The sequence below is a fragment of the Physella acuta genome, unplaced genomic scaffold (genome assembly GCF_028476545.2).
Source record: "Physella acuta isolate Inbredline_101_S28 unplaced genomic scaffold, ASM2847654v3 ptg000210l, whole genome shotgun sequence".
In the NCBI taxonomy this organism is placed as follows: domain Eukaryota; kingdom Metazoa; phylum Mollusca; class Gastropoda; family Physidae; genus Physella; species Physella acuta.
This window is the reverse complement of record NW_026731729.1, coordinates 469,250-489,340: the sequence shown is the minus strand read 5'-3', so window position 1 is coordinate 489,340 and position 20,091 is coordinate 469,250. Positions and strand designations below refer to the sequence as shown.

The window sequence follows — 20,091 nt, the reverse complement described above, 5'->3', positions numbered from 1 at the left end:
AATGGTAACAAAATGACATTATATAAAAATATTTGGACCACTTTATCAATATATAAATGGAGCACCCTCAGATAGTCTAATTGTACCTAGTAATAAAAGCACATAAAATCCTATTTATAAACAAGCATTGCAATTGTTGGCCTTCTACAGATGAGATGGCAAGTAAACAAAAAAAAAAAGCATTTAACAAATTCAATAATATAATTGAAATAAAAAATAAACACACACAGTAAATTTTTTTCTGCATGTACACAGCAACCTATAAGCCTAGCTAGTTAAATTTTTAGAAGTTGATACAAAGGATACTGAGTTTGTTTTTAAATGTTGAAAAAAGAACAAATATCTTATAAAAGTGTAATTAGCAGTTTACACACTCAACATGCCAGATACTGTACAAGAGGCACCACACACTGTACACAACATTGGGTGAGAAAAGAGTAATCGTGTTAAAATTCTACCAAAAAAAAAACTCAGCCAAATGGACAGAAAGCATACATAAGAATAATTTACTTTTTATAAATATCTATGTGCTATCATTAGTGTGATGCCATTAAAAAATTCTGGTTACAAATGTGCTACTGAACATAAAGAACACATTTGTTGTCATGTGTGTGTATGTGTATGTATGTATGTATATATATATATATGTATATATATATATATATATATATATGTATATATATATATATATATATATATATATATATATATATATATATATATATATGTATATATATATATATATATATATATATATATAAATGCATATTAAAATATGATAGAACTTCAAATCTGTCACAACACTACATAAATAATTCAACATCTATTATGAAAAATATTAACACAAGAGAATGAAGTATCTATATTTTAAAACCGCATAATCAAACCGTTCCTTTGTTTCAAAACAAAATACAACTACAACATTTAACCTCCCACGTACTAGTGTGATTCAGAAATGAAGAGCAGGGACATTTTATTTTGTTTTATATATAATACAATTTTAAAACTTTGTTTTGTGACAAAATAATATCCACAAAATCATTCTCTCACACAAACCTATCACAGAGCTTTCTTCAATTCACACAACTGTTGGTAGCAATAAATAGGGCTCATCATACATTCTAATCACCCACTGTGTTTTGATAGACAACTGAGAGCCTTTATGCTTTACATTGAACTTAGGTTGTCAATGGAATAAATATATGGTTGTTTAAAAAATTTTAAACATAACTTTGATTCATAAATTCCATAATTTTTTAAACTTACGCACACAACTATCAAAATTATTCAGAAGAAAATTAAACCAAAGACTTTCACCCATACATCATGTGTATCCTTTACTTGGCTTGAACTAAAGTGTTGGTTAACCTGCAAAGAAACAAATTCTTTTGGTTTATCTTAGTCTAGTAATAAAAAAATAGACAAAGAAAGACACAGAAACATGAATACCTCAACCTACATAACATAATTACTTGTTTATAATGGACTTTGAATGTAATACTTTTCATACACATATAAATTGATTTGTAGAATTGCAATGACTCTCAATTAAGCAGGAATAAAAGAAAACACTGTATAGCAAAAAATACACCAATAAAGGTTAATACTAAAATAGAAAACTATTAATCATGAGGAAACACAAATTAAAACAAATTACATTCTTATGCTGGACGAATGGATTAAAACAATATAACTGCGTCAAAGTAAGGAAAAAAAAGTTGACCAAGCATTTAAAAATGCACTCACCACTCCATTGCTTCATCCAAACCTTCTCCTTTGATAGCTGAAGTTTTAAAAATCTGGTATTTCCTATTTTTCAATGCAGGCAAACCTAAAGAATTAGCAACTTCTGTCACTGTCATGGCACCTTCTATATCTTGCTTATTAGCAAAGACAACAAGCACTGATTTTTTCAGCTCATCTTCCTGTGGGAAATCAAAAAGATGTTAGATGGGTTTCAGATAGATCTGCTACAGAAGATTTTAAATACAAATTGTACCAACCTCTAACATAGAAACTAGTTCTTGTTTGCTGATGCCAATACGATCTCTGTCCATACTATCAACAACATAGATAATGGCATCTGTATTTGAATAATAACATCTCCAGTAGGGCCTGGAATAATTAATTATACTTATTTAAAAATTCTGAAATTACCATTTGGATGAAAAATATCAACATCAATGGGACAAAAAAAATTGATTAAAATTTAAATAAAGTAGTAAAGTTCCCTTTCAAACCTGACGGTCTATGAGGCAAGTGAAGTAGAGCTCACTTGTTTCTGTGACTTCGGCATATGAAGGGCTAGTGTAGTCAGCTTTTACTTTAAATATTATAAAGTTATTTTTTCAAATGTATTAAAAAAGTAATGAAATACCTAATACTTGTCTGTCCACCCAGGTCCCAAACTTGAAATTTTAGATTCTTGTATGTTACAGTCTCCACATTAAAACCAATGGCTGAAAAATAAAGTTAATTTAATTAGTGGTCAGAAATGAGATGTTTGATTATAAATAAGAACCTGGCAGCAAACTACACACAAAGATGCAATTAAATATTTTTGCATAGTAGTATCCAGATCATGTTCTTTAATTTAAACTTTGATGTGAAGTCTAGTTATGGTTATAGAAAAACCATATTCAATATTAATATTACAGTGCAGTTTCAGTCAAATAAGAAAATTGCTGATGTTACAGTTGCATTTCAGAATCTAGAAATACCTTATTAAAATTACTATTGCCTTTAATTTTAATTAAAAGATGTATGCAGCAAAACTTAAACATGCCCAAAAAATAATAAAGTGTATTTACTTGGTATTGTGGTAACAACTTCTCCTACTTGTAGCCTGTATAAAATAGTTGTTTTCCCTGCACCGTCTAAGCCAAGAATAAGAATTCTTCGCTCTTTACTTCCAAACAAGGCAGAGAAGTAGCTGAGCAAACCACCTACAACAGCACAAAAAATAAAGTTAATAACTTTAGGTTTTTTAATGTATAGGTCTATAATTGTTGTTCACTGCACAGTATTCACATTTTTAATAACATCTAAATATGTGTGATGCCATTTAAATACAATAAACAGACTGCCATGAAACAATATTAGCATTCATATTCTGGCATTTGTACAGTCATTCTGGTAAAGTGAATTATACCTATACAAAAAGAGTTTTGTGACAAAACGGAAAAATAGTTTTAAGCGAAATTACACTTATACATTCTGTGTCCTCTTCATATGAAGTTTCACAAGTTTCTCTTCATTTAATAATTAAATAGCTTCAAGGTATTATTTAACTTTGCTAATTATCACTGTCCTTATTTATTGTTAGATCATGTTTATTAGGAAATAAATCCCAATCTGAACAAGATACACCAATGCCTAGACCTTCCTGGTGTTTTATATGGCTCTAAAGTTAATAATAAATGCTGCGAGTAGGGGAGGGGAATTTATCACCAGAATAAATTTTTTTAAATAATGAGGTCATCAATAGTTCACACATCCTAGGCCTAATGAGGTTAAAAGTGTAGAGGGTGGGGTTATTTAAACAAAGGAGCTGTATTTCTAGTAGTAAGAATACAGGAAATCCCGTTTGAAGCCAGCATTTCATTATTTTCATTGTTATTGAGTACAGCCCATTATTCTAATTTAATGCACGACTAGGCTACTCATGAAATCTAAAAAATGTAGATGTGCCACCATGCAAAAGTAGCATAATAAGTTTACTGAATGGTATTTGAATTTGTTTTTTTAAATGCATATCCCATTAGCCTAAAAATATTTGGAAACACATTATAGTTATATCTGAAAAATTAATTTTAAAATATAATGCATATATTCTGGCAGTCCTTCATGTATTAGTAGTTATTGGACTATTCATAACTTGTATTTTTAGGATTTATACTGAGCCTGATGCACTGATGTTTAGTATTACTATTAGTAGCTGTTGTGCATGACATCATTCCAATAGTTCACTGATGAAATCTGAGCTTGACGAGACTTTAATCGCCAAGCAATTGTACGATGATAGACCTAGCAAGCATTACTTGTTAAATTCGACATCATGACTATACAAGTCCCTGACAATGATTTTCATTACAGAATTGTAATGCCTTGTTCTTTTTTTTTAAAAAGTTTACCAGCAACAACGTCATCATAGGCCAATACCGTGGTAGATTTTTTTTCCCAATGAGTATAAACCACACCCCCCCCCACAGCATACAGCAGTTCTTTACAAATGGGGTTAACAGTTTAACTTTGAGTTCAGGAATTGTACAAGGATATATTATAATTTTAAGATAATCTAGCATTTTAGGTACATAAAATTGTCCGAGACTAGTTACATAAAAAAAGGTGACTCAGTAGCCTAATTTTAGTAATTATTTCACATGTTTGAAAAATCTTTTAAAATAATAGAGAAATCCATCCATGGAATCAGGTCAGTTCTTGTAGTTTTTTTCTTCATTAGCTCATAACACTAATAGGCTGAACATGACTTTGGAAATTTTATTCAGTTAGGCCTAGGGCCTAATAATAGGTTGAATTATGGATTTTTTTAAATAAAATATTCTGTTATTTCAAATACACCATTAACTTCCTTACCCCTTAAGAGAACATTTGACACCACATTTAAATATCTAGCTTACTCGGTTGACGAGAAAAGAGAGAATTTGAAAATTAATCAAAATTGAAAATGAATGACAAAACAGCGTTCTTGGCATAACATGACGTCGTCGACTTGTGTACACGAGCTTTTAATTCCCGCCATGGTAATTGCGTCAGCTTAGGTAATTTACTCACCGGAAAATAACAAAAAGCAACTGGTTGATAATAAAACTAGATCTAGTTATTTTATTATTTTTTAAATTCTACTCTACATGTTATTCATACCATTTTATGAAGTAATGAACACCTGCATAAATCAAATGACCATAATAAATATTTTTATTTCAAATTCTAATTTTAAATAATAAATAATAAATATGCTTAAAATAATATGATAGTAACAGTTATGATCGTTTATAAATACAAATACATTTTACACTCAATTCACATTATATTGAGTCAACAGTGTGGCAGCTGAGGTTCATACATGGTATTTTTTTTTTTTTTACATTACATTTTTTTTTCATCTTGAAAACATGACGTATGTGATTTTTTTTTTTAAAATCTCCAAACATCGTCACTCGCGTGATTGCTTGCTTACGTTTACTATCCTGTGGATGAAAAATCCCACCACGGTAGCGGGTCACCGTGAGTTCAGCAGGCCTATAGTACACGTCATAACATGAACACGCGTACACGAGATGGTCGGTGTCTTCACTTCTCTCTCTTTCCCCCCCCCCCCCCTCCCTCTAGCCAATTGAAAAACAGACCTACTTCCAGGGGCGGAACTACCATACCGCCAGACCCCGCAATGCGGGGGGGCCCAGGCCGTTTAGGGGCCCAAAATCCAACCAAAAAGCAATGACTTTGTATTCCAAAATTACGTTTTCGTGCACCTTAATTATTGTTTTGTAAAAAAAAAACTACTACTGTAGTGATGTTCTACAGTAGCTAACACACGCTGTTGCGTAAAAGAAAAAAAATCTACATAAGATTTAGTGTGCAAGATAAACAAACATTCAAACCACTTCCATGACTTATTTCCCTATTTTAAATAGCCAAATAGAAGTGACCATAAACTCCTTTTAATAGTTTTGTACTACGCAAATTGAAAAGCAATAACTTCTCTTAATTATATTTTTTTTTATAAAATACATACTAAAGAATGACATAGTAAAAAAAGGAATTGAAAAAAAAATTAATATAAATTACAAAAACCCCATAAAAATAAACATAACACGAGAAACCATTACACATACAAAGCTTTCATGTTTTATATACTTTTGACCGGCTTTCGCATGGGAAGCAATACGGCCGACATCAAAAGTGACACACAGATTTTCAAAACAGACTAATGCACTTAAACACATGACATGTTGTTGTAATTTGTTAGAATTGAACTTAAAAGTATTATGTATTTTTTAAAACAATGTGTTTTTTAAAAACTAGATTAGGCCCGAAATGAGTGTCCTACGTTCGTATTTTGTGTTTATATATATATATATATATATATATATATATATATATATATATATATATATATATATATATATATATATATGGTAATCTATCGTTTTGGGTACGTAAAATCGCCCGCGGCTAGTAATGTACGAAAAAGTTACCTCATTGTCAAGGCTTTTAAAAGTATATTTTCATATATGTGTGTCAAATATTATAGAAATGAATAATAAACCTAAATCAATAGCTATGTATATCAATAATTAATATAGTCATATAGGCAAGAAATTAACTTTTAACAGCAGTGTTTGTGAGCAGGATTTCCTATATACTATATAAACAGCAGCCATTTGTAAAATAGAGTTGCCTTCCCCTGAATCTCCCGCTATAAGTTAACGTAGAAAGAACTTAAACAAGATAGCTGCTATAGTAAATGAGCATGGTTGCATCTGTTGGAAACATCGCTCGTCTTCATTTATTACTGAAAAGTTTTAATTCAATTGTTTGAAAACAGGTACATAAATGAAACAAGGAAACATTTCTGTATTTTTCAAAACATAAATCCTCCTCAAAATGTGAAATAATTATTAAAATTTAAGGAGTCACCTGTTTTTCACATTACTAGCCGCGGGCGATTTTACGTACCTAAAACGATAGATTACCATATATATATATATATATATATATAGATATATATATATATATATATATATATATATATATATATATATAGGGGGCCTCAAAACATATTTTGCGGGGCGGCCCTTTTTTTCTAGTTCCGCCACTGCCTACTTCCCTACTTCTGGTCATTTTTTTTAAAAGTTCGGTCATTTTTTTTGTTTAAGTTCACATATCAGGCATGCAAGACAGCCAGCCAGTGGCGTAGCGAGGTCGGGTGTCACCCGGTGCGGCACTTAATGGTGTCAGCCCCCCCCCCCCCCCCCCAAAGGCGTAGCGACTCTTCCCGGGGACAAACTTTCAAATTTTCGATTTGCACCCCCCCTCAAGTTTTCGATTTGCACCCCCCCCCTCAAACTTTCGATTTGCACCCACCCCCTCAAACTTTCGATTTGCACCCCCCCCCCCTGCAGCCAGCTGTATTAAAAAATATTTTTTAAACTAGATCTACGTCTAGCTTAAAAAAATAAATAAACGCTTAAAATGCCCGTAAACAGATTATTTAGCGCCAAAAAAAAAAAAGGCCGCTGAACGAGCATTTTTTAAAATACGCAGCAATGAAAAGGGCTAACGGCCGATCAATTAAGTCTAAAAAACGCCCGTAATTAGGCCTAGCTCTGAAAAAGGCCACTGAACGAGCATCACTAATTATATAAACGAATAGGCCACGCAGCGTTGACGAGGTTAACCACCGGTCACGAATTAAATTCAATGCAGCTACTGTCGGCCCACAGTGAAGAAAAAATCAATATACTAATAAAATTACTAATACAAAAATAATTTCCATAATTTTACTTTTTCTGCACACGCTACAATTGAATTATAATTAAAATACTAGACTTAACAGTTCATTCCGCAAAAAACAAAAACGAGTTGTTTCTGTGAGGTAACTAGCGTAACAATGACGTCACGATAGTAAACAAAGCGGACAGAAATGTCTGCATGGGTACCTCATATGGAAATTCGATATAAAATAGGCGAATCAACATAACTGTAATTACTCATTATAAATATCTCAATTATATATTACTACTTCTGTGCCGGGGGGTTTCGACCGAGTGCTGGGCCGTTTAAAGCGACAGTTCAGTTTTTCCCAAGAGTACTCGACAAGAATAGCATGTATTAATTAAAACCACATATCTGGCTATTTTTTCGGCCATTTTCAGGCATGGCGTCCATTTATATAGCATGTCTCATTAAAATAATGATGAGAATTAGCGAGATTAGCAGTTTTTTCATTTGTCGTGTATAGGACCCCTAAAATAAACGTAAAAACCGTCAGAAAACGACGCGTGACGTTTCAGGGTCAGAGGTCAATCCAGCCATCTAAGCAATGAGAAAATCTACCTAATAAACTATAGGCCTAGATCTAGATTCTCATCAACATGCCTAGATTCATATTTTTATTTGGCCTTAAAGGCCGATGCTAGCCGGAATAAGATACGCATGCGCAATGGAGAGAAACTACGACTTGCCTTCGCGGCGATGTTTTCTATGGTACTACGCATGCGTGTGTTTACAACCGCAGAACCCTAACACTTAACACCAACCCTAATCCTATCCCTAACCCTATCCCTAAAAAAATCCGAAAAATCTTTTTCCGAGTAGATCTAGTCACTTCGTTTTTATTTAGGTCTAATAAATATTATTTATGTAGATTGTAGTTGATAGGAGAAATCTAGATCTAGAGATTGAAAGATTCAGCTAGACTCTAAATGATAAATCAGAACTAAATCTAGAAAAATCTAGATTTAGATCTAGTCAGTCAAAGTGCACTTAAATTAAAAATGATTTCCCAAGGCGACCTAAGTAAGGGCTTTAGTATTACTAAGGGTAAGGCGTAAGAAGTAAATATTAAATTATAATAAATAGGCCTACGGCCTAAGGGCTGAATCATGAATGGATGTCAGTGGTCGTGGATGAGGAGCGTCATTCTCATTTCATGATTGCGTCAAACGACGATACTAATTTTAAAAATAATTACAAAATGATTATGCCATATAGATCTAGATCTAGTCTAGTTTTAGATCTAATTGCATTGTAGTAACCGATTCTTACCCATTGCAAATAATTAAATGCACAAATATAGAAATTATATCGGAAATGAATATTAATTCTCTATTATTCTAGCAAGTAGGATAGTAATCGGCGACGTGGAAATCACTATAAACATATAAAAGAGTTCTATTTCCGCTAAGCTTAGTTGTATTGTGGGTAATCAAATCCCAGACCTTCAGCCTAACGAAAGACTTATTTATTAGGCCCTAAGTGTCTTAAAAAGTTAAAGATACTTGAGCCTAACCAGTGTCCCACCCCCACCCCGAAAAATGTAGTCCGCCCCACCCCCCCCCCAAATATCAAGTTCCCCACCCCCCTTCGGAGAAAAAAATCTGGAAGAAACACTGGTGTTAGTGTTAGTCTAAGTCTATGTGTATAATATGAACTTTCTGTATTCTTTAATTTCTTTATGACATGAACATTATCGTTAAACTCAAATACCAATGCTGCTGCTCTCCGCTTTATATCGGACCCTCAAATTTATTTTAAATCCTTGCAAAGGGCTGTGTAACCGCTGTCAAGTGGCGTAACAACCACTTAGCCAAGGTGGACAAAGTCCACAGGCACCGCGGTCTAAAGGGTCCTATGGCTTTTTAACTTAAGTAACTAGATCTAGATTTATTTTCTAGAGACTCGATATTTTAATTTTTGTTTTCTTTGACTGATTTATTTAGCTTGCCTCCAGGGGCGTAGCGAGGGGAGGGCGGGGGGTGCGGACCGCACCGGGTGACACCATTTAGGGGGGTGACACCAAGGCAAAAAATAGCAAAATATATAGAGAAAAACTTGAGGGGGGGGGGGTGCAAATCGAAAGTTTGAGGGGGGGGGTGCAAATCGAAAACTTGAGGGGGTGAGGGGGATGCAAATCAAAAGTTTGAGGGGTGTGTGCAAATCGAAGACTTGAGGGGGGGTGCAAATCGAAAGTTTGAGGGGGGTGCAAATCGAAAATTAGAAAGTTTGTCCACGGGAAGGGTCGCTACGCCTCTGGGGGGGGGGGGGGGGGGGTGACACCATTAAGTGCCGCACCGGGTGACACCCGACCTCGCTACGCCACTGCTTGCCTCACAGAACCCCATTCTATACGTCTCTCACGTAGACCATCATTTTAGGAGCAAATTTTTGGAAACCCTATACAAATATATGGGGGAGGGGGGATAACTTTGTACGTACAAAAAAATTTCATTCTTTCACATCAACAGCTTGTGTATGAGTCAAGGGTTCCCAGAAAGAACCGCAACGGAAAAAAGCGCAACGGAAAAAAGCGCAAAACAAAAAGCGCAACGGAAAAAAGCGCACACGGAAAAAAGCGCAAAGAGAAAAAAGCGCGAAAAAGAAAAAAGCGCAAAGAGAAAAAAGCACAAACGGAAAAAAGCGCAAACAGAAAAAAAGCGCACACAGAAAAAAGCGCAAACGGAAAAAAGTGCAAAGAGTAAAAAGCGCACACGGAAAAAAGCGCAAAGAGAAAAAAGCGCACACAGAAAAAAGCGCAAAGAGAAAAAAGCGCACACAGAAAAAAGCGCAAACAGAAAAAAAGCGCAAACGGAAAAAAGCGCAAAGAGAAAAAAGCGCAAACGGAAAAAAGCGCAAACAGAAAAAAGCGCAAACGGAAAAAAGCGCAAACAGAAAAAAGCGCAAACGGAAAAAAGCGCAAACGGAAAAAAGCGCACACAGAAAAAAGCGCAAACGGAAAAAAGCGCAAACAGAAACAGAAAAATGCGCAACCAGAAAAAACACAACGAAAAATGTGCAAAAGAGAAATTTAGCACAAAGACCATATGAACTAGATAACACATTTATACATGACTGTTAGGGCTGCTGTGAGAGTGTCGTGTTTGATCACGTGATCTACTACCATTTAAAGCGTACCACTACCATGTGCATTCCCCTCACCACGATACAGGCGATAATCACTTTACACAATGCCTATTATTTTCTTGGTCAATAATTATTCAACTACTATTCTTGTATAAACATAAAACTATCGACATTACACGAAGTATCTTTCCGTTTGCGCTTTTTTCTGTTTGCGCTTTTTTCTGTGTGCGCTTTTTTCTGTTTGCGCTTTTTTCCGTTTGCGCTTTTTTCTGTTTGCGCTTTTTTCCGTTTGCGCTTTTTTCTCTTTGCGCTTTTTTCCGTTTGCGCTTTTTTCTCTTTGCGCTTTTTTCCGTTTGCGCTTTTTTCTCTTTGCGCTTTTTCTGTGTGCGCTTTTTTCTCTTTGCGCTTTTTTCCGTGTGCGCTTTTTCCCGTTGCGCTTTTTGTTTTGCGCTTTTTTCCGTTGCGCTTTTTTCCGTTGCGGTTCTTTCCGGCCACCGAGTCAAGATGGTCGGCACGCGTATAATTGTTTTAAATACAGTACCCACGTTTTCCGCATCACTAGGATATATGATTCGTGTAGGCCTATATCCTGGGTAAAGAATGGAATACTAAAATACATCGGGAGGAAACTAAGTTAAAACAATAGAAAATAGGGGGGAGGGATTTGCCTAACATAAAACAGCTTTCACAACGTGAATCATCATGCTGCGGAGAAGCAAAAAAAAAACTTTTTTGTTATCAGAAACCAGCCATAAGGCCCATAATTTGAAGTTCTCTGAAAAATTGTTTTTGATATTTATCAGTATTTAAACGATATGTTTGAACAGTACAGTGATTAGCAACATGTTGTAAAGTAAACAAGTTAATTAAAAAGTCTAGTGACAATTTTAGCGCAATTTCCTTATATCGAACCTCAGCTTATTAATAGGGTACAAAAATAACGTTTGATTTAATAAGTAAATTAAATCGAGATAAATCATATATTGAGCAAATAAATAATGCAACACAAGTAGTTTTAATAATTCAAAACAAAATAGAAACTAGCCTCCCGTATCAGTCGGAAAAAAAGGGGAGAGTAGCCTCCCGTATCAGTCGAAAAAAAAAGGGGAAAAATTTAAAATATCCTTTCGAACCTCCGCTCATTAAAATCCTTTCGATCCTCAGCTTTTGCGCTAAAAACCTACAAGACGCTCAGTTTAAAAATTCTTAATTAATTTTTTGTGACCGAACGAAAGGATATTTTTGAAAACTTTCTTCGACAATATTGGTTTAAATTATGGCAGGAATCGATTGGTAAATGTTTCAAGTCGCTAAGTGGTCTGGTTGCCGAGATATGGAGCAAAAACTGAATTTGTTCGAGGTTTTTTGGCTTTTCCGGGAAATCCATGAAAGAAACCCGGAATTTTTATGGCCTATGTTCATCGTCGTAACTTGCTTAACATAATTGCTTTTGGAACTAGTCATCGATATTGCTTCGTTGAGGAGGAGATACGACTTAAAGCTGCGGACACACATCCATCCATCCATCAATTCATTCATACATCCAGAAATGACGGGTTAATAAACGCAATTCTGCAGAATGGAAATTGCGCTAAAAATATCTGAGAACGTAATAAAATCCTGTCAGAGCAAACAATACACTAATTTTAAAAGTTAGGACAATTTTAAGTTGTACATGCTCAAAAAAATTAGATAATGTGTCGGCTATGTTGCTCCGGCAAAGGTTAAGTTTTTGTAACAATGCTCTTAAACTATATATTAGTACATTTTTTCCCCTTCTTTTGGTGTATGTAGTGAGTGGGAGGTGACACCATGAGGGGCCAAACCGGGTGACACCCGACCTAGCGACGACTACAACATAAAGAGCCGGGTGATCTGTTTGTCACTGCAACTTTCGCTGATTTGAAACGTATGCGAACACACTGTGATCCCGTTCTTAATACGGCTTGTTTTAAATAGTAAATGTTCCTGTTATGACGTACACTTCGGCGGTTGGCACCTGAATCACCTTTTCGCTATACTGGCACCCGAAGTCCGCTGTTTGGGCGTTCTGCATAGTCAGTCAGGGGTACTACGTCAGTTGACGGGCGTATATATATATATATATATATATATATATATATATATATATATATATATATATATATATATATATATATATATATATATATATATATATAATTGATACGCAATTGCAATTTAAAAAAAAAACTTTTTAGATATTTAGATACAGTAGGCCTTATATATGCATATTTATATGCATATATATATATTATATATATATATATATATATATATATATATATATATATATATATATATATATATATATATATATATATATATATGTTTCTTCCAGCCTTTTTCTCCGCGGGGGGCACGATGTTTTCGTGGGGCTGGACATTTTCCGGGGGGGGGGGGGGGGGGGACACTGGTAAAATTATATGTTTTCTACATAAATTCCATTTGCGTTCGAGGGGGGGGGGGGGAGATAGACTGTGTGTGATTTTGAATGATAGCCATGTTTTTACTGCTTCATCAACCAATTTATTTGCCCAGCTTTTGTTGTTGAGAAGCCTTGCAAAATACAAGTTGTCGAGTTTCAGTTGGATTTTTTTTTTGTCTTTTGCGTTGTTTCTTTCATCTTACAGCAAATCAGCAGTCAAAATGTTATGGCAAACATCCTTATCTCGTCCCTTAAGCTTATTTTTTTCTGGTGGGGGGGGGGGGGGGATAACTATTAGGTGTCACAACGGGTGACACCCGACCTAGCGACGCCACTGTTTTCAACACAAATTGGGTTGTTGTAGAGAGCAATGTCATCTGAATGTAACACTATTTCGTATTCTCTTTGTTCTTGGAATTTGGAACTTGTTTTTTTTAATGTTACGACAATTTCAAACATAAAATTAGACTTTACAACCTTATATTAAAATGTTTTCCATTTCATCCAAGGAGGGGAAGAGGGAGGAAAGAGGCTGGTGGGCGAGCTACATGAAAGAAACACTGCGACCAAGTGAGACTGGTACCGACAGATGACGTTACTTAGTTGGAAAGATGAAATTAATCAAATTCTCAACTTGCATTGAATGGCTATATAGATACTGCCTATGGAACTATTGCCATTGATGTGTCTCTGACTGACATTGGGGAAACAAAGGTGGCTGTGCATATATCTGACCACAATATCCCCATTGAAACAGATGAGCTCCGTTTCACTTGCACTGTGCATTTTGGGCACAAACGGAAAAAGATGATGAGTAGGATAGTAGACCTATAATTCAGAAGCTTTCAAATAATTTTCAAGCATAGTCTTTCATTTTTTTTATAAGCAGCGTCTGTAAACCATGTTTTATGAATATGATAGGTGAGAGTCAACCATACATTGAGACAGTTACAGGCTATAACACAAATCAAGTTACAAAAAAAAACAAGCATTTGAACAAGCAAAAACGTGGACCATCTTTTTACAATTTTATTCAAAAAAAAAAAGAAATTATTTTATTTCTTATCAAGCTTTTCAAAGTTTATAAAATTGATAAAACTTGATAAAAGTATTAAGGGCCAGATAATACATCAATGTAACATTTAATTAAAATTCATGAATTGTAAACACAGACTTACAAACAGATACAAGCTTAAACAGGTCATTAGAGAAGAAAATACTTACATGATGATACATAAAACACTTGAAACAAATATTGCTGACTGGTCCAGAATCACAAATTATATGTAGTAAATTTAACTGTAACACACTAAAACAATGATAAAATAAATGACATTTTGTATTTTGCTAACACTTAGCTACCATGTTAGTCTGGTTAGATACCCTCAGACTTCGATTTCAGTCGGGATTCTAGTTGATATTCTAACCATCATGTCCAGTAAATTATGTGCTCATAAAGGAACTTAAAAGGACAGTAATTAATATAAAGAAGGAAAAAGGGGATTACTTAACCTGTAGTGTTTTTATCCATTATATTATAACTGATTTAAGGGGATACAAATACATGGGACAATAATGTTAATGTATAACATTAATATGTAGAAAATTGTTGGGAGAAAAATCACATGAGTGATTCACATTTTATACATAAGTAAATGTTATAATTTATAATTCACAACAAGAAAAAAAATCATTGAAAAATAAAAGTAAAGAATTAAAAAGTTGGAATGAAGTTAAAATTCTGAAAAATTTGTATCGGCTGATAATGTCCTTTTAAAATACTTTCAGCTCTGCATAGCTTGATCATTGTAATATCAATAGTAATTACGGTTAAAAGCAGTAGCTGTGCTCGATTACAAATAATTACACTGTTGATGTTACAAAACATAAACAGCTAAAATATTTACACAAGGGTATAAATTATATTGCACTAATGGTGCAGAACATTGTCCAACTTTTGCATTCTGTTTGGAAAATAATCAATTAGAGCTGAACTGCAATAATAATATATTTTTTTAAATGTTTGCAGTAATAATAAACAACCACAAATGAAACAATCACAAAGATATGATGTGGGGAATACTAGGGAAATCTAATTCTGTTTCCAAGTTTAAATATCTATTATCTTTCTATCTCCAGTAATCTGCTGATAAACTAATTGCACTGCGCTGAAGACATTTAATATTACATTCCTTGCAATAGTTATAGAACTGAGATCTTCCTAGTACTTTTGAACCGTAAAAACTATTTTTCTAGCAAAGTACTTAAGGAAATAAAAATCAACTACCAGAAATGACAAGTATTTTTAAGGATAGACTGTGTGATCTATTTCCATACTCATTCCCAGGTATTTAACTAAACTCTAAATTATAATCTAATGACATTTCTACTACGTTGAAGAATTTTTATGCCACACCCAGATAGTCAAATCTCTTAAAAACTGACCTTCAACTCTGCGGTCTGTCACGGCCAAGCTTCAACAGTTACAGGCAAAAATAACTTTTGAATCAATAAGCAAATAATTAATAAGCAAAACAAATAATAATTACCTTGTTTTAGAAATAGTTAGTGTTCACAGTTTCTAATAAGGCAATATCGAAAGCAAAAATAGAACATGAAATTAACAAAATTGCACAAATAAATATATATAAAATTTTAACAATTGAAAAATGCAGTTTCATACTCTTAAAAAAAACACTATTAAGGCATGTAATAATAGATATATAATTTGCTGTATCTGATTCAGTTTAGTAACAAAGTGTTCTTGTTTAACATTTTGAAGCAACTAACAAGATAGATGTCCAAGTTTCATTAATTTGCTGGTTGTAAATGTTTTTCTGGACAACTAAAGTTGTTGACATAGATGGCCTCATATAAACTTTATTTACAAAAGAGCTATCTACACTGTAATGGTTTTTTACCTAATCAAAAGCTGAGTATGTTATATTAAGTACATATTGAAAGAAAAAGCATATTAAAAAAGATAAGCAAATCTCAATCGGCCCTTGTATTAAAAGCTGATAACATTTAACCACGATAAAAATCAGAAAAAAGTAGGAATGATCATTTATAGAAGTACAAAACACCAGTAGCTTTGAAACAATTTGTGATGTCAAGCTTATTCCCCAGTAATTTGCTGACAAGATATAAGAAATTTTTTATAATTTAATATATGATTATTGTTCGTGCAAAAATAGTCTAGTCTTATAATAGTTTACATATAAATAAAATTCATGTTATCTAAACTATTGAGATGAAATTATCTTTGGGTAAGTATATAACATTTGAGTGTGCAATCAAATGTATGATAATTGTTGCATTAACCATACTAACACTTCTATATCATGAAGCTCAATTAATACAATCTTGTATATGCTCTTTAAAAATACAATATTTTATATTGTTATACTCTGAAAGGTAATGTAAACAGACAATGTTATAGTTATATATTATATTAAGTAATAAAACTCTAAAACAAAAATGAATTCAAATTGGGTCCCTAGTCAAGAAGTACAGCTAGATTTTAACCATTCCTACTTTCATGTTTTAAGCTCTCTACAAATATGCTAACTAAAAATTAATCATTCAATATATCTAAAGGCACATTCTGATTTAGCCTTAATCTGCTGGAAACACATTTAGCAAATATTAAAAACAACCATTTGGTAATTTTTTATCATAAGAAAATGGACTGCACTAAAGAAACAGATGGCTACTAAAATACTCAATAAAAATAGTTTAAAAAAAAAACCAATTCCACAATACGGCAGCAATAAGTATTTCAAAATTGTGAAGGTCTATTTTCTTAGTAAACATTCATTGCATAAGGTAATGTTAAAAATAGTCTACTTAATTTGGCATCACTAAAAAAAATGACAAGCCATAAAAAAAGAATAAAGAAAAGACAAGAAAAGGTATTTTGTCTTCACTTAGTTTTAGTGCTTTCTGGGGCGGACTGACTCCTTTTCAAATGGTTGCAGCCTTTGGAAATCCCAGACAGTTGGTGAATGGCTTTATTGTCATACACTTCAAAAGTTGAGCTGTTGGATGATGCCACAACATTATTGATCATTGCCAGTGTCACTACGCTGACAGGTGTTGTGATAGCAGTAGGAAAAAAGTACGCCACAGGTTTCAGGACTAAACGAAACGCTGCTTCCATGGGTCTGCTCTCCTCCCGGTCACATAAAAGCACACTGTAAAAAAAAGTATTTTAGATAAGGGTGTGAAAAAATGTTGGGAAGAAAGCTTATGAGTGTAAGTGAATGGCTAATTCTTTTGACTACAACACCGTAAAAAAACAAACATAAAAACCTAGATAGTAACAAATGCACTGAAAATAAAAAAATTGTTTTAACTAATTTGCTTACTTTAATAATGACGAAACTTACCCGGGCCTATAAACTGAAAGCCTATTGAAATGCATCACCTTAAGAGCTTCCTCTACTTGCCCCTAGAGAAAAATCAAATCAATTAAGTTTGAGAGATCAATAACTTACTACACATCTACTGACTCAAATGCCCCCAGCCCTAGTGAACTAACATTTACCTACCTTTGTTCTGGGATAAAGGAAACCACTGTTTTTATCTGCTCCTTGTGATGATACAATAGAGAAGTGTTTACATCCTTCTGCCTTAGCTATTTCAGCAGAAAGTAGTACGTAGTCATGGTCTACTCTTATGAACCCTTGCTAAAAAAGATATGTTAATATAAGTTGATTTAAAAATTTGGAATAAAATTCTTTAAATAAAAAGAAACAATCTAAACTGTAATTTCTGTCAGTGAAACCAAATTGCATCCCTTATTAACACTGAATAAAAATACACTCTTACCACACCAGCCTTTGCTCTAGTTGTACCCAGGCAACAAAATCCTGTGTCAATTCCTCTAAACACTCCTTTGTAATCATCAATGTTTTCAAAGTCCACCACTTTTTGTTCCTTTAGGAAGCAAAACATTTGGTTTAATGAAAAACACTTCTAATTGTTTATACATGAACAAGGCAGATACATGCACTATAAATACTACTTACAAATTCTGGCCCTAGATCCAAAGGTATCTGACGACGTCCAATAAGCACAACTCTCTTGAAAACTTTCAACCTGTTTAGTTCCTCTACAAGTGCCCTGCCTACTTCTCCAGTGTACCCCAACACAAATGCAGAGTGACCTTCTGCTTTAAATTTCTCCAAACTTGTCTGTGCTTCAGCAGCCATGCTAAATACACATGGTTTATATTTAACATTTTATTTACTTAAACTGTAATATTTTTTTTTACATTTAATAGCAAACACTTTTTGAGGGCATCAATATAATAATTTAACTAGTTAGAAGTGTAGCTGTTCATAGTTTTAATACATATTAATAAGGAGACCTACTGCTACTTGTTATTTTAAATGTGCAAAATTTTATTACATCAAAGTTGTTAAAATATCAATAAAAACAATTTAAAAACTTCTTAAAATAAAATAAAAATTAAACCAAAACAAAAGAAACCTTTCCTCACAGATAACGTACATTTAATTAGTAGACTTCTTGTTTCAATATTTCCTGATGTTAGATTTCCATAAGAATACAAGGAAACGAGTTAGGCCTACACAATTTCAAAACAATGAAATACTTTAGTTACTGATAGGGTTTAAAGAAGTATCTTATTTACCATCCTTTGTTTGACAGAGGAGTTTTCAAAATAAAGAATTGTAATATCAGGTTTTTATTTAGTTTAGGGTCAGGACTTATAACAGGTTTATGTGTTGTTATTTGTTATACCAGTGACACAGTAATTTAAATAATGGAATGTTCTTATAAAGGGGATGTTGTGTTACTATTTATTGGTACTAGATCTACCACCAATAGTAACATGTTGACATAGATCTAGTTAAAGTGTATATTATTTCAACACCTAAGAATCTAGATCTAGTCTAGTACATGTAAAAAAAACAGTACAGTGTCAGTTAGGTACTAGAATTACGCTAGCAGAGGACACGCCGCAGCGAGATTTTTTCCCCCGTTACCAAGCTGTTAAGTGTGCGGCTGTCAGTAGTGGGTCAGATGATAGTCCTAGAATCCTAGATCTAGCAGCAATCTAGCTAAATCAAACTGCCCTTTAGTAAACAGTTTTTACAGCTATATAGCATGCATGATAGTGGATCTAGATCCACGATGTTTGGAAATGTTATTTAAAATAAAAGAATAACACGTCATGTTTTCAATATGATAAAAATAAAATGTAACAATGAAACCAGTATTGGTCGTGCTAACCCCGGAGCTCCAAGTCTATGAACTACAGTCTACAGCTGACACACTGTTGACTCTTCCACACCGGATGTGTTAGGGAAAAAAAGTAAGCATTTTCAATCATAAGTATTAAGTATTAAGATGTCAAATCCAACCTGCAAGGAGCGTAGTCACTTCGTTACGGGCTACGCTCTGCGAGACACGTAGTCACTTCATTTTAATTTAATTAATCTAAAACAAATTCAAAAATTAGTTATCTTTTCAGTAAAAACTAAATTTAGTCTAAAAGTCTAAATTAACTAAAACTTACGCGCAGTTTCTTTCCGTTGTTTCTGGTTCTTCCAGCTCGCGTTTCACGAAAAAGCCCCCGAGGGCTATTGCAACAACTAGAACTGCTAATGCAGCCGATGGTAATATTATGTCACATCGAAACCAAAGAAACTGCATTTGGCCTTTAGCCACTTAGCCTTCTATAATTGTGAAATAAGTAAGGCAGCAAATCGTTCTTTAGAATGCAGATCTAGATTCTAATAGCAAAATGTAAACAACTGCACTACTTAAAAATAAGCCAGGTAATTGGATCTAGATCTAGATCTAACCTTAACTCAAAGTTTACAAAATATCATTTGCATCGTAACTTCCTGGTTTGGTGCTTCGTTAATTTATGTCCAAATTATTATAGTACAAGACTGCACATTTGTTTGATATGGTGCGTTCTTAAACGACGTCACATTACAAGGTCAAAATCTAGAGGGAAAGGGTAGGGGTTTGGAGTTTTATGAGGATATGTGATAAAGGGT

At 33.6% G+C, this 20,091-nt stretch overlaps 2 protein-coding genes across 3 annotated transcripts; both read right to left on the bottom strand.

Moving 5' to 3' along the window:
- Positions 1-696: 696 nt before the first annotated feature.
- On the bottom strand, positions 697-8,905 carry LOC131937458 (ADP-ribosylation factor-like protein 1). The gene is made up of 6 exons (XM_059294913.1): positions 8,794-8,905; positions 2,811-2,945; positions 2,378-2,459; positions 2,004-2,115; positions 1,747-1,925; positions 697-1,368 (listed from the first exon to the last, which is right to left on the bottom strand). Exons 1-6 carry the CDS (start codon positions 8,795-8,797, stop codon positions 1,338-1,340), a joined length of 543 nt encoding a protein of 180 aa, XP_059150896.1. The 5' UTR covers positions 8,798-8,905; the 3' UTR covers positions 697-1,337.
- Positions 8,906-14,089: 5,184 nt separating this feature from the next.
- LOC131937448 (oxidoreductase HTATIP2) lies at positions 14,090-19,870 on the bottom strand. Of its 2 annotated transcripts, XM_059294895.1 has the most exons (7): positions 19,602-19,687; positions 18,572-18,647; positions 18,088-18,271; positions 17,888-17,995; positions 17,608-17,745; positions 17,446-17,507; positions 14,090-17,250 (listed from the first exon to the last, which is right to left on the bottom strand). In XM_059294895.1, the coding sequence occupies exons 3-7, from the start codon at positions 18,268-18,270 to the stop codon at positions 16,980-16,982; spliced, it is 762 nt and encodes a 253-aa protein (XP_059150878.1). In that variant the 5' UTR covers position 18,271; positions 18,572-18,647; positions 19,602-19,687; the 3' UTR covers positions 14,090-16,979. The 2 variants fall into 2 exon arrangements, with proteins under 2 accessions (XP_059150878.1, XP_059150877.1); XM_059294894.1 differs by lacking the exon at positions 18,572-18,647 and having other exon boundaries at positions 19,602-19,870.
- Positions 19,871-20,091: the final 221 nt, after the last annotated feature.